The following is a 22,741-nucleotide window of genomic DNA, read 5'->3' as shown; positions in this document are numbered from 1 at the left end:
ATGCCGTAACATAGTAACAGAGCACACTAATGTTAAACCGAAAATAATCATTAATTATTTAGAAAATCAAACAAAACTAATTTTATTAATGCAGTTTTATTTTAAATAATAATTAAGCTTGATTTTATTACAGTCCTCAAAGAAAAATACGATTATTGAATTGAAATGTAACAGCTGAGAACAAAAACATACCCATAACAGTGCAGCTGTTGCTTAACAGTGTTTCAGGAGTGCTACACAAATACTGAAAAGTCAATGTAAAATACATATTTAAATGGCAAATAAAAATGAGTATTTTAACATAAATTGTCTATGGTCACACCACAACGCCTGAGAAAAACATTTAGTCCAAAACATAAATTGTAATTTATTTCGTTGTGTCCATACAAAATGGACAATTTTGTAAAGACACTCATCGAGGAAGTCAAGTCGCAGGGAGTCTTTGACGAGTTTCGCTTCAATTGCTGCCTGGCCGATGTGGACACGAAGCCCGCATACCAGAATGTACGGAATCGTGTGGAGACCGCTGTAAACGAGTTCCTGAGCAAACAACATTGGACTCCCGACACAAACAAAGTACAGCTGAGGGAAAGGCTGCGTAAACATTTGCTCGAGTAAGTCTAAACCTTTTTTAATTAGTTTCCCCACTATATAAATCGTGCCCTTGCAGCTCTGATGTGTTGGACAAGGGCGTCGATCATATAGTGGATCAAGTGGTCAACCCGAAGGTGGCCACAATATTTGAGCCCAAAATTGAGAGCATAGCATACAAGTATTTGGGCATTACTCCACCACCGCCACCCACAAACCCACCGCCGCGTCCGCCGCTGCTGCCAGCACCACCCTTGCCGCCCTACACTGGCCATGGTCTTGGCCATATGAATGGTGGCAGTCTACTTAAGGTGGAGACAACCGCTAGCTTGTTACCAACAGATTTGGAGCAAATTAGTCCAGATTCTGATCGCGGAACAGTTAAGTCGGATGCGAGGGATGACAGCAAAGACGATGATCTGCCTCCAGGTGTAGATATTGATGATATTCTCGATGAGGATGATGCCACATCGCCTGCATTCGAGCCGGCCAGCAGCATTAAGGAAGACACAAACAATGCATCGCTAAACACATCCGATTCGGTTAAGGATGTCAAGGAGCTGGCGAATGACTCGCGAGACGCTGGCGCCTCGCAAGCCTCACAGCTATCCCAGGTTTCTAGCGACAGTCGCCTCACCATTGCTTCGACCGACGCACCACAGCAGTCGTCCACCAACAACAGCATTGAGCTGACGACGAATATTGCCGCCAGCATGTCCGAGGAGGCGCAAATGCCCAAGTTCAATGAGAACTCCAACGATGCAAGCGACAACTGCGGGCGACAGTTGCATTTTGATATCAAGCAGGATGCGATCACATTCGAGGGTTGGTGCTAACCGCAAAACTACTTTTGTCTATTTAATCTAAAATTATTCTACTTCCAGGCACTGAGCGCAGGAATTCCTTGTCGCAATGCTCGAATGGTGGAGCGGGCGCTCTTTCCATTGAGGATGCCATCATGAGTGAAGTGAAGGCCAATATAAATGATGCCTGCGATAATCCCCAAGGGACAATACCAAATCCGTCGCCAGAGCCTATTAAATCAGAGAGTAATTTTGGTCTGTTTACGGAATCACAACACAATTCGGAGCCAATGATATCCAAAGAAAATGCAACGCCAATACCTCAGTTCCCTCCATTGCCTGAAGAGCCGCCAAGGCCAGAAATAAAGCCTGAATTGCCACCAACCGAAGATCCGAAGGCAGTTGAGGCTGAGCCTGTGGCCACAACGTTACCAACTGTATCAGATGAGCTTAAAGATGAGATTAACAAATCTGTCGAATTGACTGCTTCGCCTGCCTCCGCTTCGTCGTCCTCGCAGACGAAGAAGTCGTCACATTCTAGGGACAAGGACAAACGTCAGCATTCGCACTCTCGCTCTGATGACAAACAGCGGCGAAAGAGTCGGGAACGTGAACGTGACCATGATAAGTCGCGGAGCAAAACTTCATCCAGCTCGAAACATTCCTCTTCCCATTCAACACATTCATCCAGTTCTAAGCATCGGAGCAGCAGTTCTAAAAATGACAAGAGCTCCACTACAAGCACATCCAGCCGTAGCAACCATGATTCCACATCCTCCTCTAAGCGTTCATCGTCGCGACACGAATCTTCTTCATCCGCGCACAAGAAACACAAATCCAGCTCATCTGGGTCGCGCTCCGAGCGCGATCGCGCAAAGAGTCGTGACAGCAAAGAAACCCACAGCCATAGTCATCATAGTCGTAGCCACAACGGAAGTGGGAGCTCATCGTCGAATTCAAAGCGCGAGCGTGAACGAGATCGTGATCGTGAACGGGATCGGAACAAGTCTAGCTCCAATTCAACTTCCAATTCCGCCTCCAATTCCACAACAGCAGTGATCCAAGATGATCACAACGAAGTCAAAGAAAAGCTGCAAAAGCGACATAGCAACGATTCGAATGATGAGCCACCTGGCAGTTTCAGTAAGTCCCATTTAGACAGCTCTGAGAGTCGAACTAAAGAGAATAGCACTGATACAACAGTTCAAAATGGAAGCAAGCCAGCGGAGAGCAGCGGCACGAATGGAAACAATGGCACCAATGGGACGACGAGCAACAATGATTCGGCTGAACTGCTGTCGGCCAGCAATGTCGTCATCGTTAGTGACATGCTGCAGCAATCGACAGCTAACTTCGTTGAGCTGAGCGGCGCAGGTGCAGCGCAGAAGCCAACAGAGGAGAATAATGAACCTGAAGCAAGTGACAACGAGGTAAAGAAAGCGGCTGAGAAATCGAAAGAAAGTATAGCGCCTACAAGCAAGTCACCAGAGCCAGTTGTGGAACCAGTTGAAGAGGCCATTGTGGAGCCAGTTACGGATCCAATTGTGGAGCCAGTCACAGAACCAGTTGATGTTTCAGCTGACGCGGAAACGTTGCCCACTGAAACCGAAAGCGTTGAGGAAATACCTGAAGAGGTTAGTCCACAGCCTGAAGATAAAACGGAAGCAGTGGTTGATGCTGTTGCTGATCCACAAAATGCAGAGCCCATCAAGGAAGCCATAAGCTTAGGGCACGTAGTTGAGGTCAAAGTAACTGCCGATAGTATTACGCATTTCGAGCAGGACGCTGAGGAGTTTAAGGTGCGTCTGCAGCTGATTGAGCAGCACATTAAGGATCGACGGCAGTTGGTCAACGTTTTGAGTGAGCTTGGGGACCCGAGTTGTCCGCGTCGCAGTGTGAGCAAGCGTCGTCTCAGCAGCGAGGCATCGTCTTCCAAAGAGCAGAGCAATTTCAGCAGCAGCGGCAGCAGCACCTCAGGCAGTCCCAATGCCAAAGCCAAGAGATCGCGTCGCGATGAGGCAAAGACATCGCCCACACCATCTGAGATTAGCGTCAATTCCAAGGAAAATGAAGAGCACGAAAAAGGTAAATAGAGATAAAGCCTATATTCTTGGAAGATACTAATCCATCATACTTCAATTACTTACAAATACATAAATAATTATATATCTATATACATATACATATATCTGTACATATCTGCCTCTATTTTCTATTCACATGCCTTCCACACGCATATAAACCCTAAATCCATAAATCGCACATTATGTATTTTCTCTAGAGCTCTAAAACTGGGTAAGATGCCAGCATATCTAACACATTTCAATTGTAGTCCTAAAACCTTTACCTTAAATGGGACTCAAATCATATATAATGTCTAATGTATGTATGATCTTAATTCACAGATGATTTGTCGGGCAGACGCCTCAGCCAGAAGCTGTGCCAGCAGCAGCGCTACACGAACGATGATCTCTACAAGCCCCGCCCAGTTTTGTCGCAGCGTTCGCGTCGTCGCGGCCTGGATTCAATCCTCTAGCTTGTGCTTCACACACACACACACACACACACACACACACACTAAAGAAACGCGAATCAAATCAAATATAAATATGTAAAAAATAATAATAGAATTGATAATAAAAAGGCAATTGTTTTTGTTGCATTTGACATAAAACAGTTTGTTTTTTATATAGCCATTTAATTATTTTTGGGAATTTTTTGTTTTCTCCATTGTTTATCTCTTTTTTTGTTGCTGTTTGTCTCTTCAATTATTTAACAATAAAATGTATTAATTTAAAGGGCTACGAGTACATTGATAAATATCAAGTGTACATCTATATACATAGATATATATATATATATATACGCATATATATATAAAGTAATGTAAATTAACAAACAATAAACATAAGTATGATGTATATGTATGTGGAGGAATATATTTATATAGTATTTAGTCCCGGAGTTCGATCCGATGTTCGATTGTGATGCCGTCTACAGAATTGAACTCTTTTTTCATCATCTTCGTCTCTTTTTAGCCTAAAAACTTTGGTACATTTAAGTATTGATCAATAGCTCGATTAACTGGTACAGGGATCAAACATACAAACAAATATTAATAATAATACAACTTTAACAATTGGGAATCACAATCGAACACTGGATCGTGCAGCCAGGGACACCATCTGGGATCATTCACACATATGTGGTATACTAAGTAGTTATTTTTTACCGAAACTAATTGAAAATTTGTTGTTCTTTTTTTTTTTTTTTTTGTAACAGCATAAAGTGTATTTGTTTTAATTGTAATTTGATTACAAATCAATTAATTTTTCCGCGAATGACGATTTTTTGTTATTTTTTTAATATTTTTTGCATTGCGTTTAATGTTTCCTGCATTTTTGCATTTCCTCTTTACTTTAACAACATAAACATAAATATATTTATATATGTATATATACTTTTAAATTTGTTTAAAAAAAAATCATCGCAGTAATACATATTATTAGGTTTACAAGGAGGTTTCCTCTCATCATTTTCAAGTAACATAGATACAATATTATTATCAGTATTTTTAACAAGAATTTCGCAGATGACTGTATCGTATGATTGTGTATGTATGGGTGTGTGTGTGTGTGTCTAGGAGTGTGTTTGTGTATAGGGGGGAGGAGGGAGGGGATTGTAAGAGTTTTGTGCACAACAACAACTACAATTTAACCTCCCACTATGGAGTGATAAAACTCTCATACCGACTCCACGCCGATTATTCAAACAAAAGCAGCCAAAACGAAGGGCAAAGAACGGGCAATGGCAGTCGCCAAGCGTTTGAAACGCTGTGTCCGACACCATCGCAGTCTTCTCCTCATTCTTCACCAAATATTTACATACACATATTATGCTTCGCTCTGGTTGCTCTCTTAACTAAAAGCTACGCTTATTTTTAGTCGCTGCTGTTTACGTGCCCAGCTTACGTACTGGAGAATCCCCGTTCATACGGACTCTTCACTTCCGTGTGCCTCGTATGCATGTTGATGGTGGGCGCCGCGGTTCGTGTCGATAGCTCACAGACCGTCTTAATGGCACCGGACGCACTCACACTTGGCGGTGCCGGCTGGTGAATCGTTGTTACCTCCTTGACCGTGAGGTCTGCCAAGTCTTCGCCTTGCTCCTCGGCCTCACTCTTGGGCAACACGTAGTCGACATTAGCTTTGGGTTTGGCCAGCTCAGAGCGGCCCGTAATTGACGATTTATACTCCTCCGGCTTCAAGCCGCACAAATAGAACTTGAAGAACTCGTACGTGGACCAACAGATTGCAGTGGCGGGCATGGAGTACAATACACGTGCTGTTATTCCCTTAAAGAATCCACGGGCTCCGGCCATTCGGTAAATCTACAAACAATGGGAATACATATTAGTTGTAATCAATCATTCAGTTCATTGTTCATTGGCTATCTACTTTTCGGCTGGCTTCCAGCATGCCCTTGGTGAGTCCTGTTTCCTGCGTGTTAAGCAGAGTCTTAATCACGTCCATTGGCGTCGTTATGGCCGCTGCCGCTGCACCAGCTGCTCCACCCGCCGCCATATGCACCACTGGATTATACTTGCGCTCTACATTTAACTATACGAATTAAACACACTAAATTAGTGAAGTTCTTTTCTCTTACTCTTTTCAGCACTATCTTACCATATTCTGTAGAAATTCGTATGTTGTAAAATGAATTGTCTGATATGGTATATTCATGACCAGCTGCGTTGAGTAGGAGCGATAGAAGGCACGGAGGCCCTCCTTGAGGTAAACGTCCCGCATGCATCGTATAACCGAGGTATATGGCGAGTTGTACATCTGCATGCGCTGCTTGATCACGTCCGTGGGATTGGAAATGGCATCGTGTATGAGGGTCGCCACAGAACCGGACACCACTAAAACCCCAGCCAGGCCCAACAATAATGAGGTCAATATATCAAATGGGTTAGTTTATAGCTGCAACGCACCATAGTTTAGATGATTGTGTGATGTGACCTTCGTCAGCGATTCCTTTGTCATCTCATAGACAGCAAAATATAATGAATGGGCGGGTCCAGCGCCAAGTACCACAGCGCTCGCGCCACGCACGGGTCTAAACGAAACAAAATAGATCAATATGAATAAAAGAAGTTACAATATTAAAATGCGTACTAAATGCATACCTCATGAGTCCCTCTCGGGAGATCATGTTCCGTAACGTAGCCATGATATTCAAATGAGCTGTAGGCGATGTTAGACTCTGCATGCGGGTCTGTAAAGATCCAAAATCAATATACGTATATAAATATATCAATTGAATAATAATAATTCAAATTTTGAATTGACATCATTTTGTTAATAATTGCTATAATTATAGATAATTCTCATATATCAATGAACTTTGCAACGTTAATAACAGTATGCCATTGGAAAACTTGTTACATCAATGCAATGAACAGTTCATAACAGTTGCGATTTGAAACGGTAATTTCAATAACAGGAGTTCTGCAGGAAAAATCATAGCAGATATGTATATGTTTCAACCTTTGTTGATAACAGCAAATCTTCGGTTGCCGTTCATGTTGCAAATGACATGAGATCAGCAAAAATTATAGTATTGATGAGTTACTCATTGAATGCAACTACAAAATAAACTGAATTTCACAAGAAATCTAGTTCAAACGTAGAAAATATTTGTATGTATTTGTATTATAAACAAAAGGGAGAATCGACTGCACATTTTTAATGTATCAGTGCCTTCAAGTGGCTGAATGTTGCAAACAGATGTCAAAGGCTTTCAAGAAAGTATATTATTATATTATATAGATAAAACGCTATTCAGATTAGATAAAACCATATTTCTCAGAATTTCAAAGCAATACAATGGAATAAATCATTTTCTTTAGCCTAGTTGAAGCGCACAGCAATTTGAATATAGAACACAGACAGAATTACCTCATAGATTTCTAGGAAAGGCATACTATTGTTGGCAAGAAGCCAATAGAAATTCGCTAGTCAAGAAAACCGTTCGGCGATCGCTAGTAATTTTCCATTTATGATTTGACAGCATCACTTGCCATATAAATTACACAGAAAGCGGCACGAATACGATAAGATAAAATTATAGCTACAACAATGGCTAGCAACTTATCTGTTAACAAAGCGCAATCTACATATGTACATTTACATATATATGTAGTATATAATTATTATATAGTTGAGGTATATGTATAACAAGGGAAAGTCCGCACTATCAAATCAACGTCGACAAAAACGATATCAGCGTCAACGAGAAGCCAATTCAAGGTGACGAAAATCAGCAATATAAAAGCCACATTGACGGTGATCGAACGAATCTGTTTTTAATTAAAAACAAGTACTTTAAGGAGTGTCTGGACAATATATAAATACATATATACACATATGTATGTGGTGATATTATATATGATTGCGCAAGATTAATTTATTGATGCATTGTATTGTGGGTTGCCATACTCTTCAATTGTAGACTAATACTACTCTCCAGCCTGGTCTATATACTATATCATACGGATTTAGCAATAGATATTATTCATATTTTATGAACATAATCGAAGAACGTTTCCACGAATGATCTATAAAATATATACGATATACCTTAAATCCAAAATACATAGATTATTTGATTATCTATATTAATCCAAAAGTATTCTTAAGCTAAAAATTCCAACTAAATTATACTCTATCACGTCACCTTCCGCAATGACCTTAGGCAACGGAAAAGTTAACCCCCCGCTGGGATCCCATATAAAGCCTTTCTTGATAAGCAAAATGGCAAATCAGCAAATAAAAGAATAACAACAACAAAATGAAATACAATTATTTATAAACTAAAACAAGCAATAGCAGCAGCAGCAACAACAAAGTTGTTTGTTTAATTGTCGCTCAATTGAGAATTTTACTCGGAATGTGTCGTAACGCCTGGAAATAAGCTCGTCACAATGTGACAATAAATACCTATACATATGTGTGTGCATATATATGCACATATATGAATATATATATATATGTATGACTATGTGGCGTCTGTCGATGACGCCGGGAATCCCTAGACAGCTTTAGTTTGGCATTTAATTGCCAGCCGCCCGTCAAATATGGATCGTTCATATTTATATGAGGAATTATGGCAAAAAGAAACATTTTATTTTTACTTCTCATACTCGTTCGCAATGACAAAGAGTTTATTGGCTGTGCGTGCGAGCGTCTGTTTGTCTATATGAATGGAAGGCAGTTAGCAGCTATTGAAATACCTCTTCTCTTCCAACAGTGCTAAGTTGTTGTGTGGATTTGCCTGCTGGGAATGAAGTCAGGACTTGGATTACGTATATGACTGTCAAGGGTTCCATAGAGACTTGGATTTCACATATTCACGCAATAAAATATACGAATTTCATAGTTAGATAGACCCCTTCAGGTTTGTTCCAGATCACAAATAAAAGTATCTATTAAAGTTTGTAAGCTAGAATTTCAAATGAAGGGGAATGTCAAAAGATGATATATCATATACATACATCATGTTTAGATAATATATATATATAGATTATATAGATTATCTTACATATATATCATATATTATATACATCGCCTCCAATTATTAATCTTTCATCATTTTAAGCGTAGGATCACAAAGTCTAGCAGTTGGATCAATGTGATCACGTTCTCTACAGTTAGATCTATAAATTATATATTGCTTGCCCAATAGGTAACAGCAAATCGGAAAACATTAACTTGTCATCTATATAAATTGGAGCTGTTCAAGCACATCGTTGCGACCGACTGCAATATTATTTGTACTTTTATTCTGGTTTTCGTTAAGAAAATCAATAATCGCTCGGCTCGGCAAACGAAGTGAATGTTGTACGTACTCGCAAACGAGTAAATATTTTTCTTAAATCCAAGAATCAGCCATGCTGAGTGCATGCTCCACACTCATATGTATATATTTACAATTTGCATATATACATATTAATAAGATAATACGTTTGCTGAGAAACCGCAATGACGTTCCATGGTTAAGTGCGCAAATAGATGGATGTACTAGGCACGTATATGTATGTGTGTGTGTGGGTGTGTGTAGCTCTCAATTCACTGGAATATGAGCTGTATAAAAATATGTACATATATAAAAGATTTTATAACCTTTTTGTGTCTACAAGATATTTTACCATAGACAGGTTTTTAAGATTAGGTTTTTTTTACCCAAATTTTAGTTTAGTTTATTTGATAGCAAAGACAGTCATTCTAATTACCGTAAGACATGAAAATTATAAAACTTTATTTTTAATGAATAAAGTTAAAACTCTCTTATTCACTTATTATACGTGAAAAATCACTAATCACTAAAATCATTAATCTTTTATAATTGATATCTTTAAAGGGTATATTGTTTAGTCTTGTATTATTTGCATTGCTCATTCGCCAAAAAACTAATCAAAAGTCCATGTAAAACGTAAACATTGATATCATTTCGAACAGTTCTCATTGTCGTGTTGAACTTGTTCAACAGTATTCCTATATACAAACATACAAAGTGGTTTCGATTGTTGTTAATTGCGAAATTTAATAGACTTTGGCAAGTGGAAGGTTCTGACGTATTTATTACTCTATTATTCATATATTATTTTTTATCATGTATGTTTCCAATTAGATTATATCATAATGCGTGACTTAGCTACCGCTGCCGAATAAATGAAAGCTAATCTTATCTGTAAAAATGAAAATATTTTATAACACCGTCAAGAACGTGACTGATAAGAGACAGATTGCTAAGCATACGGTCAGCGTGACACAGATAAATCATCTAAGCTGAGCTGAGCATTACGAATTGGAGTCTGAATTCCCAATGAGAGAGGATTTTTGGGGGTGTGGTGGGGCGGCGAGCAACGCGCGCATTGCTGAGCAGCAAAAGTCAAAGAAATTACATCACGATTATGCCGAGGCATAAGACGAAAACACTAGCACACTAACACAGGTACACGCACATGCACATACACACGAATGGGTAAAGATATGCGCGATTTTGAGGTTAGGTACGTTATGTTTATGCACTTCCTCGATTACATACACAGCTTTTGCGTTCATTGGAAAAGTGAAAAACAACATCAATACTGTATATACACACAAACACTCACCTTAACCGAGTCCAGCGGATACATGACAACATGCTCCAATACGCCCGCTAGCGCGCCAGCAGTCATATTAATACCGACGCTGGTCGTCGGCAGCGATTCGTAGTCATCCATATTCATGGCGTTGCTGGCCTCTGTTGGAATTTGGAATTGACTTTGATATCCCAAATAAATTTCTTATTGGAATCTCTTTTACAATTAACTAAAATAAGTTCAGTGAGCAGCCGCTAGCGTTGCTTGCGTTATTGGCGTTTCTTTTGCTTTGACAATGTGATTTCTCTTCGCTTCTGCCTTTCGCCACAACTTTCGCAGCGAGTTTACAGGCACTGCCACCAGCGAGCAGCTGATAACCGAGCGCGAGCACGCACTTTGGATGATATTGCCTTACGTTGCGCGCACTCACACACGCACAGAAACACACACACACTCGCGTTCGTTTAATGTTGGCGTTGTTACTATTATTATTTGCGATGAATTTAGATGTGGGGGCACGCAACTGGGTTGAAGTTGAAGGACAAATTCACATCGATTGCCGGCGTACTTTAATTTGCACACTATTAATTTTGTTGTATAACACGGTTGTGGGCCTTTTCCGTGTTAGCGGTCTTCTTATGTGTATGTGTATATGTAAGTAGAGGACGGCGGATGTATGGGACTACGCGAAACTATAATTGACGGGTGCACCACCTCCACGCACGACGAACAACAATGAAATGTTGCTATACGTTGTCGATTTTGTTGCTGCTCGCTCGCACTCGCGTCTCGCTGCTGCTGCTGCTGCTGCTGTCGCTATACGCTGCTGCCGTGGCGCATTCTATAAAATGGGTTCTAAAAAATGAACTAGATTATAAAATAGATATATTGTATTTGCTAGGTGTATGATAACTAACTCACACAAATGTTGAATTTATGTAAAATCATTTAGTATTTTAGCCAACTACAAGTCTCAAATCGTGCCTGCAAGTTGAGCTGAGTGCACGTGTGTGTGTGTGTGTGTATGTAAGCATGGGAGCATGGGAGAAGAACGCGGTCAAAAAGTAATGTCAAAAACAGCTTGAACTGAAAGTTATCGAATGTTGCTCTGCCCTGGCAACTTTGCGAACTCAACGTAATTTATCGATATTTACCTTTCGATTTCAGTCTACTATTTTGTTTTTGGTTTGACGCTGACAGCATGAAATATCAACAAAAGTTTTTATTTGTCTTAAAAATAAATAGGAAACGTGTGACAAACCGATTTAGGTAATAATATTAATAGGGCCAGTCTTGTAACTTTAAAATAATCATTTCAATTACTTTTCGTAGGGTGGCAACACTCTCGCCACTTATTTATACGCTTTGTCTGCGACGCGACGCCGTCATTTTTGTGTGCGAAAAGCGTTCGGTCGGTCAACCTCCAACTTGGGGAGTTACAACGGATTCTGTCGGTGATCTGAAGTCGTTCAACTGACGTGGCCAAAAGCCAATTAAAAGAAGTTTATCAGTCAAGTTGTAAATAATATAAAGATGAAGCAGTTTCTGCTGCTCGGCCTTTTGCTCTTAGCAGGTAAATACATATTTTGCTGTGTTGCCACGCATAAAATTCTTTGCCGGCAATTTAACCTAATTTTTGATTAAAACAAATTTATTAATATTGTTGAAATGGTTGCGGAATTAGGCATAAATCAGATAGTCGCTGATGAAGCGGACAACGTGGAGACGATTGATGTGGATATGGGTGCCTTTAAGGAAGGCTCTAGAACAGGTAAGAGTCAGAGCGTGCACGCCCCCTGCCGGTCAGCAGCGTTTTCTTTTTGTACACGTCAGCGATAAGTTTTACCGTTGTCCATGCTGACGCCCCTTATCTCCATACAAATACATGCTTACTCATATTGTGCTCTTGTACATGTTTATTAATTTATTGACTATAGATGCCGAAACGTTAAAACGGGAAGAAGAAGCTATTCAATTGGATGGTCTTAATGTGGCACAGCTGAAAGAAATACGCGAAAAGGTAGGCACACACACATTTATACTTCTGTATATACCTAAACACACATAAGTAAATAGTGATAAGTATCCATACTTCATTCACAAATATGACGGATATGAATGGTCGACTAACAAATACCTTATGTTTATTTACGGATTTAGCTCTTCGTCCACATACACGCATACGTATACATATGTACAACATACACATACATATATACAAGCACACACAGACATTCATATGTATACGCCCCATTCATAAATTAATGAAATCTAATCAAGCGTGCTCAAATCAAATACCATTTAATTATTTAGTTTCTTTCTCGCATTAAATGGATCTTTTTCTTTAATTGCATTTGTGTAAATCTATTAATATTATATGTTTTTTATTACTATTGCCCTGCATTAAATAGATATTTTTGTTTTATTATACTTACTTATATGTATTTATTTTTGTAAATTTCTATAATTATTTCTAATTATTTATATATATTTCTTTTTACGTAGGCTGAAAAGTTCACATTCCAAACGGAGGTGAATCGCATGATGAAGCTGATTATTAATTCGCTGTATCGCAACAAGGAGATCTTCTTGCGCGAGTTAATCTCGAATGCCTCCGATGCCATTGACAAGATTCGTTTGCTGGCACTAACCAATAGTAAGGAACTTGAATCGAATCCGGAATTGTATATACGTATTAAGGCCGACAAGGAGAACAAAGTGTTGCACATTTTGGATTCGGGCATTGGCATGACGTATCAGGATCTTATTAACAATTTGGGTACAATTGCCAAGTCTGGCACAGCGGATTTCCTTGCTAAAATGCAGGATCCCAGCAAATCGGAGGGACAGGACTTGAATGATATGATTGGACAGTTCGGTGTGGGCTTCTATTCGGCCTTCCTGGTCGCTGATCGAGTTGTGGTTACCACCAAGCACAACGACGACAAGCAGTACATCTGGGAGTCGGATGCCAATAGCTTCTCCATTACGGAAGATCCACGTGGTGACACCCTGAAGCGGGGCTCCATCATTTCATTGTACCTGAAGGATGAGGCTCAGGACTTTTTGGAAGAGGATACCGTGCGCGATTTGATTCGCAAATACTCGCAATTCATCAACTTCCCCATTCTGATGTGGTCCAGCAAGACTGTCGAAGAGGAGGTGCCCGTCGAGGATGAAGCACCCGAGACCGAAAAGACTGAAGATGACGTTGAGGATGCTGATGAAGATGCCAAGGTCGAGGAGGCTACTGAGCAGGATAAGCCCAAAACAAAGAAGGTTTCCAAGACCACCTGGGATTGGCTACTGATCAATGATAGCAAACCCATCTGGACGCGCAAGCCCTCCGAAGTCACCGAGGAGGAATACAACGCATTCTACAAGAGTCTGACTAAGGACTCTAGTGAGCCCCTAACACAAACACATTTCGTAGCCGAGGGTGAGGTCACCTTCAAGAGTTTGCTGTACATTCCAAAGATTCAGCCATCGGAATCTTTCAATCGCTATGGTACCAAATCCGACAACATTAAGCTCTACGTGCGTCGTGTTTTCATCACCGATGAGTTCAACGACATGATGCCCAACTACTTGAGCTTCATTCGCGGCGTGGTCGACTCTGATGATCTGCCATTGAATGTCTCTCGCGAAACTCTGCAGCAGCACAAGCTGATCAAGGTCATCAAGAAGAAATTGGTGCGCAAGGTATTGGACATGATTAAGAAGATTGACAAGGCCACATACGAGAAGTTCTGGAAGGAGTTCTCCACCAAGTAAGTACATTTTGAGAAAAGTTTATATTCAAATATACTAATTTATATTCTTTCGTTTTAGCATTAAATTGGGCGTCATGGAGGATCCCAGCAATCGTTCCCGCCTGGCTAAGCTGCTGCGCTTCCAGAGCTCCAATGGCAAGGGCGTCACCTCGCTGGCCGAGTACGTTGAGCGCATGAAGTCCAAGCAGGAGCATATCTACTATATCGCCGGTGCCAACCGTGCTGAGGTCGAGAAGTCGCCGTTCGTTGAGCGTCTATTGAGCAAGGGCTACGAAGTGCTGTTTTTGGTCGAGGCCGTTGATGAATATTGCATCTCTGCACTGCCCGAATTCGATGGCAAGAAATTCCAAAATGTTGCCAAGGAGGGCTTCAAGCTAAACGAGTCTGAGAAGAGCAAGGAGAAGTTTGAGTTGCTGAAGACCACATTCGAGCCATTGATTAAATGGTTGAGCGAGGTGGCCCTTAAGGACCAGATTAGCAAAGCCCAGGTATCGGAGCGTCTGAGCAATTCGCCATGCGCTTTGGTGGCCAGCGTGTTCGGCTGGACCGGCAACATGGAGCGTCTGGCCATGTCGAACGCCCATCAGAAGGCCGATGATCCACAGCGTAGCTACTACCTCAACCAGAAGAAAACGTTAGAAATTAATCCCAGACATCCGCTGATGCGCGAACTCTTGCGTCGCGTCGAAGCCGATGAGGCTGATCAAACGGCCAAAGATATGGCTGTCATGATGTTCCGCACCGCCACTCTGCGCTCCGGCTACATGCTGCAGGAGACGTCGAACTTTGCCGACAGCATTGAGCGTATGATGCGCCAAACTCTGGGCGTGCCTCTGGACGAACAAATTGAGATCGATGAAGATGACAGTGATGACACTGATGAGGTGAAGGATAGCAACGATACGAGCAACACTGTCGATGAGGACGACGAGGAGCAGCAGCATGATGAGCTCTAAGACACCAGAGGTCAACCATCCCATATGTCCATACTATAACATCCCACATGCAAAATATATATATGTATATGAATTGTGTAAATATGCGATTGTGGAAGACAGACTGAGTACGTACCCTACGCATGTGCGCAGGTGATACACTACCGTTGCATCAACAGTACATCAACTTAGATACTTCTTTAGATTTAAGAATCATAAATCTTGCTCTCTCAAAAGAATCGAAAGTTTATTATTATGTGCAAGCAAACGAGAGATATAAATGAATGAAAAGCGTAACAGAGATTCCAAAAAAATCTAAATAAATTGGATATAACTTATATTTAAATAGATAAATAAATACTATTTGTGGGCTGATCCATCAGTCATCCAAAAACGATTTAATCGGCTCATCGTTGACAGCTCTTAGATAGGTGTCGTACTTAAGTTGATCCGCAATCTGATGCACTGCCTCCTGCTGCGTTAGCTTGAACTTGTCCATGAAGAGGCGAACTATCCAAAGTGGCAGTAAACCATTTATGATAAGCGAACCATGCGGCTGCATGGAGAGCAAATTGGAATTTCAGGAAATGCCTATGTAATTCTGAATTAGATTGACTTACGCCCGATTTGTTATATACTTCGGCCAGTTTCTTCATCATGCTGTCGCGTATCGTTTTATTTAAAATATCCATGATGTGATAATGATCGATGCTCATGTAGTTAGTTGTTTGATACTTGTGCTGTCGCTCCTTGAACAGGCGATCGAAATCTGCTCGATATGTCTCGAATGTGCTCAACACAGATGCCTCATCCATATCCTGGAGCAGACTGCAAACAAATTTCAAATGATATGTATTTTCAAATATATTTTAGTGCATGCCCACACAAATGAGAGGCATCTATAAGAAACTGGAGCAAGACGCCATTTAGGACTAACGCTTAAGGAGCAGCAGCAATACTATAGTTAACCCATCCTAATCAACAATCGATCAATAGGCCTTCGCTTTGGAAAGTACATCTATACAATAAACTGGTATTAGAACTAATGCTCCAAATGGCTGGTTAAACAAAGACTAATTGACAGAGAAACAAACAGAATATGCAGATAAATATCAACTTTCTTTCTTATGTATTCTACATACACAATTGAAGTCTTACAGAATTTTAACTTCACGCGGCTTGGGCACTTTAAGCATGTCATTAAGTTCTATCAGCGCAGCACTATTAATTTTAGATCCACCGAGCTGATCAAGGCTCCACTTTTGGGCGTCAGTTTTTTGCTCTGTTGGTTTCTGTTGGTCGCCAGCTGGTTTACTGCTTGACCCCTTTTCTGAGCTGGAGTCGGTAAACTTATCGGCTAGATTTTGTTTTGGTTTGCGTGTTGATTTAACGCTATGAAAGAGAGTATCATTAAATATCTGACAAAGTAGTCTTATGAACCTTGCATGTACCTCATAACAAATTCATTGTAACGATTTGGCCTCACAGGAGAGCGGGCAGAACGACGTCCAGTCTTCGGCTCCACGGAGGTTGAACTGTAAATTGGTCAATAGATATTATATTGAATATATATTAAAATTATATGTAAATATACCGAGAAGGTGGAGTTTTGCTGCGCTTAGCTGCACGGCTCTGAGGCGCAGTCTGTTGGCTTTTTGTGCTTGGCGTCACGTACTTGTTGGGTCTGTGATTGCCCTGTGAAATGGATCGACGACCACGTTTTTTATCCGACTTTGACAAATCTCTACGTTTCGTTTTTGGCTCCGCATTATTCGTCTGCGACTGTTCGGAATTACTGAAGAAATTGTTAAATGTTAAACTATGTTGAAATGCTATAGCGCCACTTTCAAATCTTCACCTGCTTTTAGATGCTGTATTCTGCTTGTTCGAGCCAACAGCGTTTAACTTCACTTTATCAGGCTCCACTGCTGCTTCCTTTGCCTTCTGCACTAGCTTGCGTTTTGTTGCCTTCGGACTAACAATTGTTTCGTCCTCGTGTGACATATAATGCAACACAATTTCCACACCTAAATCACACTTTATCTTATCTTGCAGTAGTTGCTGTGCCGCCAGCAGCAGTTCCTTCGATGCGCTCACATTTACTTTGATGTGATCTATGAGCATCTGGGTGTTTACGTTGGGCGCATCTTCCTGCCAATTGTCGATGCTGGCAAACAAGCGAAAAAGCCCGCTTTCGATTTTACTCCAACGAGCCGCCGTCATCCAGTTGAAGTCATTTTCAGCCTCCTTTTCAAATAAACTCACCTTATCCGGTAGTATTTTAATGATACACAATATTCGGTGCGATGCATACTGCATATAATAGATTCATTTTAATTTTAATGCAGTAGCTTGTAGTGTTTTAGACTTACCATATATTGTTGAAGAACAACGCGATATACGCCAACACTTGAAAATGACATAGTTATTTAGGAGTGCATCAATTCAAACTGCAACAAAAAATGGAATACTATTTGATATGTACAGCGTTGCCACATCGATATTGGCGGCAATTTTTAAGCAGAACAGTTAAGGAAAATTTGATCGAGCTACCATATATTTGCATGAAATTGATATTGTAGGAATAATAAATTAACTACAAATAATTCAACCATTCAACTATTTATCAAATGATTAGAATTGTTAAACAGTGTCATGGCATAAATCATTGCAAGCAAATGAAAAATATATGAAGAGGGTTATTTGCAATTTGCCAGCTAGGAAACAGCATACCTTTTTTAATCGTTACCTGGGGACTTATCGAGTCTATCGATGAAAAAAATCAGTCGTTGGGTGTTGGTAACTATAAATTTGATTGAATCTGTGGCGCGCACTTAATTTCGAAACGGACGCCGCATTAAATTGGCTAATGAGAGAATATACTACGCACGTTATCTGCCACGCTTAGAATAGGTCATGTTTTCGATTTAACGACATAATGTATTTGTTATCAGCACACCGACGTACGCGGATAATAACAGCGAGAGCTAATGCTAGCAAATTTGTGTGTTCCGCCGGGCCACACAGTTTGAAATTAGATTCTGAATGAATTAGACGCGCAAAAAGTTCCCTCTCGAGAGCGCGTAATTATTTTCATTAGTTCAAATCCATCGATCAAAACTCATAGACTGTCTTGTGTAGATTACACTTTTGTATTTGTGAAAGGGTAAACGCGCAGTTGAAAAGGAAAATGATTGAGATTAAAAAAATAAATTCATTGATATGCGCTGTTGCCTTAACGGTCAGCGTTTTATTCGCTACTTGCGTAGCGAAGCCCGCAGCGGAGACAAAACCCGAGATTGATGACGCCACAATTGATAACACCATTCCAGCGAATCCCAATGTTGAGTATTTGAGGGCCTATGCGACCCAAATGCTCAGTTATATGAATCGCAGCGTGGCGCCCTGTGATGATTTTTACGAGTACGCGTGTGGCAACTGGAAGAATGTGAAGCAGGAGCGACAGTCCCAGCACAAGCGTAGCAATCTTCTGGACATTGTTTACACGCTGGCCGATGTGGCCGAGGAGCTGCTGTTGGCGAACACAACGCTGGCCGAGGATCTTGGCTATGGGGCTGAGCTGAGGATTACACAACAATTCTATAACGCATGCCTTAACGCTGAGCTGTATCCGCTGCCAGCAGCCGACCCCGCTTATCTGGCGCTTATCAAGTCTGTTGGTGGCTTCCCCGCAGTCGAGGGCGAAGCTTGGCTGGCTTCAAATTTCAGCTGGTTCAACATGAGCTCCCACTTGACCAACTATGGCGCCCAAGGGCTCATCTATGAAAAACACCTGCAGCAATATCCGTTCATGCCATACTTCAGGCTGCCCGAGTTGGGCTTCGACTATATTGTGCACAGCGACAACATCGCCACCAATGACACCAAAGGCTACAAGCTCAATGAGAAGCGCATGCGAGGCTATCTGCAGGCTTACGGCCTGCCCGAAGAGAAGATTGTCGAGGTCATTGCCGGTATTTTTGCCTTCTGGCGTGAGGTCCTGAAGATCGCAGATCGCTTCGAGGAGGATTCGGACAAGTGTGATCTGCTGACGGATGAATTTTTCACAGAGCCATTTCCCCAATGGAAGCAATACTATGAGATTTCTTGGAATAACCTACGTTTTGACCCGTATCCAGCTGAGCGCTACTGTGACTTTTTCTACTACGAGCTGGATAAGGTGTGCGCCAAGCACAAAGTGGCCGCCGCCAACTATATGGCCATGAAGTTGCTTTACACCATGGACGCCAAGTTAAAGGCTGCTAAATATCAGCGAGATCACTGCATACTTACGATCCAATACTCGATGCCCTATCTGCTGGACAAGCTTTACTTTGTGGTTCGTATTGCCTCAACTCCACTGTATCCAATTTAATAGCTTTCCTGTTTGCTTAGAAATATTTCACGGAAGAGGCAAGTGCCGAGGTTGCCAACATCATTTCGGAGCTGCGCAAGAGTCATCTCACGTTTCTTGATAATGCCAATTGGTTGGACGCGGAGACGCGTAAGGAGGCGCTGCTGAAGGAGTCAACAATTGTCACTCGCATCGGTGCATTCCAGGATAAAAATCTTTCAGAAAGTCTGATACGTGCAATAAGTAATCTGACTGTTAAACCCAATAATTTTCCGGAAAATAATATAAATTTGAAGCGCTTTAGCACCTATATGAAGCGTTATCTCGGCATACATCATAAGAGCCTGACGAATGACACGAAGCCGCTGGAGCTGCTGGTGGGCATGCAAGTGAATGCCTTCTATTACAATTTGGACAACTCCATTAATGTTATGGCCGGCATACTCCACCCGCCGAGCTACGATCAAGCGTGGCCAAACTCACTGAAGTTTGGAACCCTCGGCTACCTGGTGGGCCACGAGTTGACCCATGGTTTTGACACTATTGGGGCCACGTACGATAGCAATGGTACATCACGCTATTGGTGGTCGAAAAAGTCGGGCGAGGTGTTCAACGAGCGTTCCATGTGCTTTGTGGATCATTTCAATAACTATCTTATACCGGAAATCAATCGCAACATTAACGGCAATCAGACAAAGGACGAGAGTATTGCAGACAGCGGAGGTTTGCGCGAATCTATGAGTGCATATCGCAATCACATGAAACAGCTGCAACTGAATGGCGAGAATAATGCCTCGTATGTGGATCGGGATGAGCAGATGCCTGGCCTGGATCTGTCGCCGGAGCAATTGTTCTTCCTTGGCTTTGCGCAGCTTTGGTGTGCCGACTACGAGGAGAAGCACTATTGGGAGGAGCTAACCGACGAGCATCCCATGGACAAGTATAGGGTGCTCGGTGCCGTCACCAACAACGACGACTTTGCGCAAGCATACCATTGCGAGCGTGGCAGTCCAATGCATCCGATAGCGAGCAAATGCCGCGTCTGGTAACGACGTAATTCGGAGCTGATAAGCAAGAGGAACAATCCATGAAATAATTGATTAAGACGTGTTTGTGTCACATAAATGTAAATACAAGGCATGCCACATAAAATGGTGTTTGTTGATTATATTTATTCGTATTCTGCGGTTTAGTGTTGCACGGGCTCTGATGATTTGTAGGCATTTGGGCCGCTGTAGTTCTCGATCAGCAGCGATTTATAGCGACGCAAACTAACACTGAGTCCGTCATCACGCTCTCCGGCAGAGAGTATAATAACACGTGCGATAACCAAATGAGAGGGATTCGTCTGACTGTAGCCGCGTATTACATCAATCTCGTCTCCAACCTCGAGCTGCAGATAGAATTAAGAATAGCATTATGTGACAAAATCGGTTGCTGTTGACGATCTTAACTCACCTGCTCGCTCTTTTTCATCAACTTCTTTCCATTTACGCGGATTTTGCTCTCATAGAATTTCTGTTCCACTTTGCTATAAATATTGAGTTCATTTCATTGAGCGCAATTTGTTGTATGAAATACTTACTTTCTGGCCAAGCCTAGTCCGGATTTTAGTATTAAATCCGCACGCAATGAGTTCACTTTCGTTTTAACTACTTTGGAATCACGTTCGTCTTTAAATTCATCATCGTCTTCATCATCCGAGTCAATGTCGTCCGACTTTCGCGATGATTTCTTGTCATATTTATATGAAACTGAACTTGTATGCAACGATGCTTGTTTGACCACTCTCAGTGTCCCCGTTGCTGTTGTTGCATTGGTTAAATTAAATAGCGGTGGAGTTAAACATTTCCGTATTCGTACAATTTGCCGTATGCTGCGCAGCATTTTTATGCGGCCTTTTAAAATTACGATAACAATAAAATAATATACAAACGATACATAACCTAAAATTCAACAGCTGTTTTAGCTGTTGGCGTTGCCAACCATCAGTTGGATTTTTTTTGTGGCGGTTGGTTTGTTTGCTTTTTGTTTTTGTTTCGTTTCTTTTTGGGTTTCTTGTTTGGATTCGCACAGATCAGATGCTGAGTTAACGGCTGATAATTTGTCAGCTCAGCAGGCAGAAATTCATCGTCTTCGGCAGCCTCAGCTGTATCTACTTCCATTGGCTCATTAGCTGCCAATGTTATTATTTCATTGTCTTCTTCCGGTTTCGTATTTTTGACATCCGGTATTTCTGTTTTATTTGCACTTTTCTTGCCAAGCTTGCTAAGCGCTATGCTTAACTGCTCCGCCTCTGTTTGCGCATCCAATTGGCTAATCCTTAATACGGCTCCATCACTTGCACACGATATGTAATCACCACTCCATTCCTTTTCTTCTGTTGGAGCTGTCTTTACCGCTTGTGGTTCATTTTCTGTATTAATAAGAACTTGTTCTATCGCCTTGCGTTTCTTTCCAGTCTTTTTGGAGGCAGGCTTTACGACTTTTTTGACCACAGGTTTTTTTCGGACTTCCACCCATTTGGCCAATTTGGAGCTTATGCTGTTTAGGTCTATCGGCAATACTAGCGCTAACGCTCGTACTCCAAATATCTCATGTGTGAGATCCTCCAATTTGGGTTGCGCATAGATGGGAGCTGTTGGAACTTTGACACTAGCTGTGGTTGCAATAAGACGCACTAGGTGGGAAGGCCTTAAGCTGAGAGAAATGAAAACGCAGGAGAACCGCCGTCCATTAATAGCCCGTAGTGAGCTTTCCAAGCCCAGGTGTATGTGATTCTGGGTCACAAATTTTTGCTGTGTATGAGCACTTTCATTTAAAGTAGATTTAAATATTTGTTGCAGTTCCAGCAACTCGCTTTCGGGCAGCACGGGGCTGGAACGAATTATTTAGCTTAGTTTGGGGACTTTGTGTGCGAAATTACATTTGACTTACCTGTGCTGTTTATATGGATTGGCCAATAGAGTGCGCAGCTTGGGCAGCACATTCTTCTTAGCTTTGCCTTCTTTCTGTTTAATTTCTGTCAAACTCATTGCAGTTCAAACTGAATAGAAATATGTTTGGTCCACGCGAGTGACATTTGTATAAATGCGCCAAATTTGACCAAAAATACCACGATTATCGATAAAGTTTCCAAT

The 22,741-nt window shown here is 41.4% G+C and overlaps 7 protein-coding genes across 11 annotated transcripts; 3 read left to right on the top strand and 4 right to left on the bottom strand.

The window, feature by feature from the left end:
* The first annotated feature begins 57 nt into the window (after window positions 1-57).
* Window positions 58-4,068, top strand: BOD1 (Biorientation Defective 1). Of its 2 annotated transcripts, XM_018003492.2 has the most exons (5): window positions 58-614; window positions 671-1,416; window positions 1,476-3,479; window positions 3,676-3,689; window positions 3,800-3,967. In XM_018003492.2, the coding sequence occupies exons 1-4, from the start codon at window positions 391-393 to the stop codon at window positions 3,681-3,683; spliced, it is 2,982 nt and encodes a 993-aa protein (XP_017858981.1). In that variant the 5' UTR covers window positions 58-390; the 3' UTR covers window positions 3,684-3,689; window positions 3,800-3,967. The 2 variants fall into 2 exon arrangements, with proteins under 2 accessions (XP_017858981.1, XP_017858964.1); XM_018003475.2 differs by lacking the exon at window positions 3,676-3,689 and having other exon boundaries at window positions 59-614; window positions 3,800-4,068.
* Window positions 4,069-4,832: 764 nt separating this feature from the next.
* Window positions 4,833-11,616, bottom strand: mfrn (mitochondrial iron transporter mitoferrin). Of its 3 annotated transcripts, none has more exons than XM_018003636.2 (7): window positions 11,461-11,616; window positions 10,570-11,406; window positions 6,583-6,671; window positions 6,388-6,512; window positions 6,080-6,315; window positions 5,852-6,013; window positions 4,833-5,784 (listed from the first exon to the last, which is right to left on the bottom strand). In XM_018003636.2, the coding sequence occupies exons 2-7, from the start codon at window positions 10,684-10,686 to the stop codon at window positions 5,362-5,364; spliced, it is 1,152 nt and encodes a 383-aa protein (XP_017859125.1). In that variant the 5' UTR covers window positions 10,687-11,406; window positions 11,461-11,616; the 3' UTR covers window positions 4,833-5,361. The 3 variants fall into 3 exon arrangements, with proteins under 3 accessions (XP_017859125.1, XP_089332377.1, XP_089332378.1); XM_089476251.1 differs by having other exon boundaries at window positions 10,570-11,394; window positions 11,461-11,611; XM_089476252.1 differs by having other exon boundaries at window positions 10,570-11,394; window positions 11,457-11,594.
* A 101-nt stretch (window positions 11,617-11,717) lies between these two features.
* Gp93 (heat shock protein 90 Gp93) lies at window positions 11,718-15,644 on the top strand. The gene is made up of 6 exons (XM_018003526.2): window positions 11,718-11,808; window positions 11,872-12,112; window positions 12,224-12,310; window positions 12,477-12,559; window positions 13,045-14,309; window positions 14,371-15,644. Exons 2-6 carry the CDS (start codon window positions 12,073-12,075, stop codon window positions 15,266-15,268), a joined length of 2,373 nt encoding a protein of 790 aa, XP_017859015.1. The 5' UTR covers window positions 11,718-11,808; window positions 11,872-12,072; the 3' UTR covers window positions 15,269-15,644.
* Window positions 14,610-17,846, bottom strand: LOC108611113 (uncharacterized protein CG4951). 2 transcript variants are annotated; one of them, XM_018003594.2, is made up of 7 exons: window positions 17,620-17,846; window positions 17,106-17,560; window positions 16,842-17,042; window positions 16,699-16,782; window positions 16,406-16,639; window positions 15,868-16,075; window positions 14,610-15,803 (listed from the first exon to the last, which is right to left on the bottom strand). In XM_018003594.2, exons 1-7 carry the CDS (start codon window positions 17,668-17,670, stop codon window positions 15,627-15,629), a joined length of 1,410 nt encoding a protein of 469 aa, XP_017859083.1. In that variant the 5' UTR covers window positions 17,671-17,846; the 3' UTR covers window positions 14,610-15,626. The 2 variants fall into 2 exon arrangements, with proteins under 2 accessions (XP_017859083.1, XP_089332376.1); XM_089476250.1 differs by having other exon boundaries at window positions 14,610-15,757; window positions 17,620-17,840.
* Window positions 17,847-18,064: 218 nt separating this feature from the next.
* On the top strand, window positions 18,065-20,753 carry Nep7 (Neprilysin 7). Its single transcript, XM_018003558.2, has 2 exons — window positions 18,065-19,586; window positions 19,643-20,753. Exons 1-2 carry the CDS (start codon window positions 18,438-18,440, stop codon window positions 20,648-20,650), a joined length of 2,157 nt encoding a protein of 718 aa, XP_017859047.1. The 5' UTR covers window positions 18,065-18,437; the 3' UTR covers window positions 20,651-20,753.
* On the bottom strand, window positions 20,749-21,488 carry LOC108611247 (mitochondrial transcription rescue factor 1). Its single transcript, XM_018003776.2, has 3 exons — window positions 21,187-21,488; window positions 21,060-21,132; window positions 20,749-20,994 (listed from the first exon to the last, which is right to left on the bottom strand). The coding sequence occupies exons 1-3, from the start codon at window positions 21,486-21,488 to the stop codon at window positions 20,791-20,793; spliced, it is 579 nt and encodes a 192-aa protein (XP_017859265.1). The 3' UTR covers window positions 20,749-20,790.
* LOC108611172 (uncharacterized) lies at window positions 21,443-22,705 on the bottom strand. Its single transcript, XM_018003660.2, has 2 exons — window positions 22,539-22,705; window positions 21,443-22,478 (listed from the first exon to the last, which is right to left on the bottom strand). The coding sequence occupies exons 1-2, from the start codon at window positions 22,634-22,636 to the stop codon at window positions 21,590-21,592; spliced, it is 987 nt and encodes a 328-aa protein (XP_017859149.1). The 5' UTR covers window positions 22,637-22,705; the 3' UTR covers window positions 21,443-21,589.
* Window positions 22,706-22,741: the final 36 nt, after the last annotated feature.

Source organism: Drosophila arizonae, chromosome 2 (genome assembly GCF_054131065.1).
Source record: "Drosophila arizonae isolate 15081-1271.41 chromosome 2, UAZ_ARI_1.0, whole genome shotgun sequence".
NCBI lineage: Eukaryota > Metazoa > Arthropoda > Insecta > Diptera > Drosophilidae > Drosophila > Drosophila arizonae.
The sequence above is the reverse complement of the archived record's forward strand: the minus strand, read 5'-3'. Positions and strand labels throughout refer to the sequence as shown.

Bases quoted from the DNA above. Each gene is read 5' to 3' on its own strand.
- Nep7 (XM_018003558.2), top strand. From the start codon at position 18,438: ATGATTGAGATTAAAAAAATAAATTCATTGATATGCGCTGTTGCCTTA. The intron at 19,587-19,642 runs GTTCGTATTGCC...CTGTTTGCTTAG, and splicing joins TGGACAAGCTTTACTTTGTG to AAATATTTCACGGAAGAGGC.
- mfrn (XM_018003636.2), bottom strand. From the start codon at position 10,686: ATGAATATGGATGACTACGAATCGCTGCCGACGACCAGCGTCGGTATT. The intron at 6,316-6,387 runs GTGCGTTGCAGC...CTGGGGTTTTAG, and splicing joins ACACAATCATCTAAACTATG to TGGTGTCCGGTTCTGTGGCG. The intron at 5,785-5,851 runs GTAGATAGCCAA...CATTGTTTGTAG, and splicing joins TGCTGGAAGCCAGCCGAAAA to ATTTACCGAATGGCCGGAGC.
- LOC108611113 (XM_018003594.2), bottom strand. From the start codon at position 17,670: ATGTCATTTTCAAGTGTTGGCGTATATCGCGTTGTTCTTCAACAATAT. The intron at 17,043-17,105 runs GTGAAGATTTGA...CAATTTCTTCAG, and splicing joins AATACAGCATCTAAAAGCAG to TAATTCCGAACAGTCGCAGA. The intron at 16,783-16,841 runs GTATATTTACAT...ACCAATTTACAG, and splicing joins AGCAAAACTCCACCTTCTCG to TTCAACCTCCGTGGAGCCGA.
- BOD1 (XM_018003475.2), top strand. From the start codon at position 391: ATGGACAATTTTGTAAAGACACTCATCGAGGAAGTCAAGTCGCAGGGA. The intron at 615-670 runs GTAAGTCTAAAC...GTGCCCTTGCAG, and splicing joins CTGCGTAAACATTTGCTCGA to CTCTGATGTGTTGGACAAGG. The intron at 3,480-3,799 runs GTAAATAGAGAT...CTTAATTCACAG, and splicing joins AAATGAAGAGCACGAAAAAG to ATGATTTGTCGGGCAGACGC.
- LOC108611172 (XM_018003660.2), bottom strand. From the start codon at position 22,636: ATGAGTTTGACAGAAATTAAACAGAAAGAAGGCAAAGCTAAGAAGAAT. The intron at 22,479-22,538 runs GTAAGTCAAATG...AATTCGTTCCAG, and splicing joins AATCCATATAAACAGCACAG to CCCCGTGCTGCCCGAAAGCG.
- LOC108611247 (XM_018003776.2), bottom strand. From the start codon at position 21,488: ATGCTGCGCAGCATACGGCAAATTGTACGAATACGGAAATGTTTAACT. The intron at 21,133-21,186 runs GTAAGTATTTCA...CAATATTTATAG, and splicing joins GGACTAGGCTTGGCCAGAAA to CAAAGTGGAACAGAAATTCT. The intron at 20,995-21,059 runs GTGAGTTAAGAT...TTCTATCTGCAG, and splicing joins TGATGAAAAAGAGCGAGCAG to CTCGAGGTTGGAGACGAGAT.
- Gp93 (XM_018003526.2), top strand. From the start codon at position 12,073: ATGAAGCAGTTTCTGCTGCTCGGCCTTTTGCTCTTAGCAG. The intron at 12,311-12,476 runs GTAAGAGTCAGA...TATTGACTATAG, and splicing joins TAAGGAAGGCTCTAGAACAG to ATGCCGAAACGTTAAAACGG. The intron at 12,560-13,044 runs GTAGGCACACAC...CTTTTTACGTAG, and splicing joins TGAAAGAAATACGCGAAAAG to GCTGAAAAGTTCACATTCCA.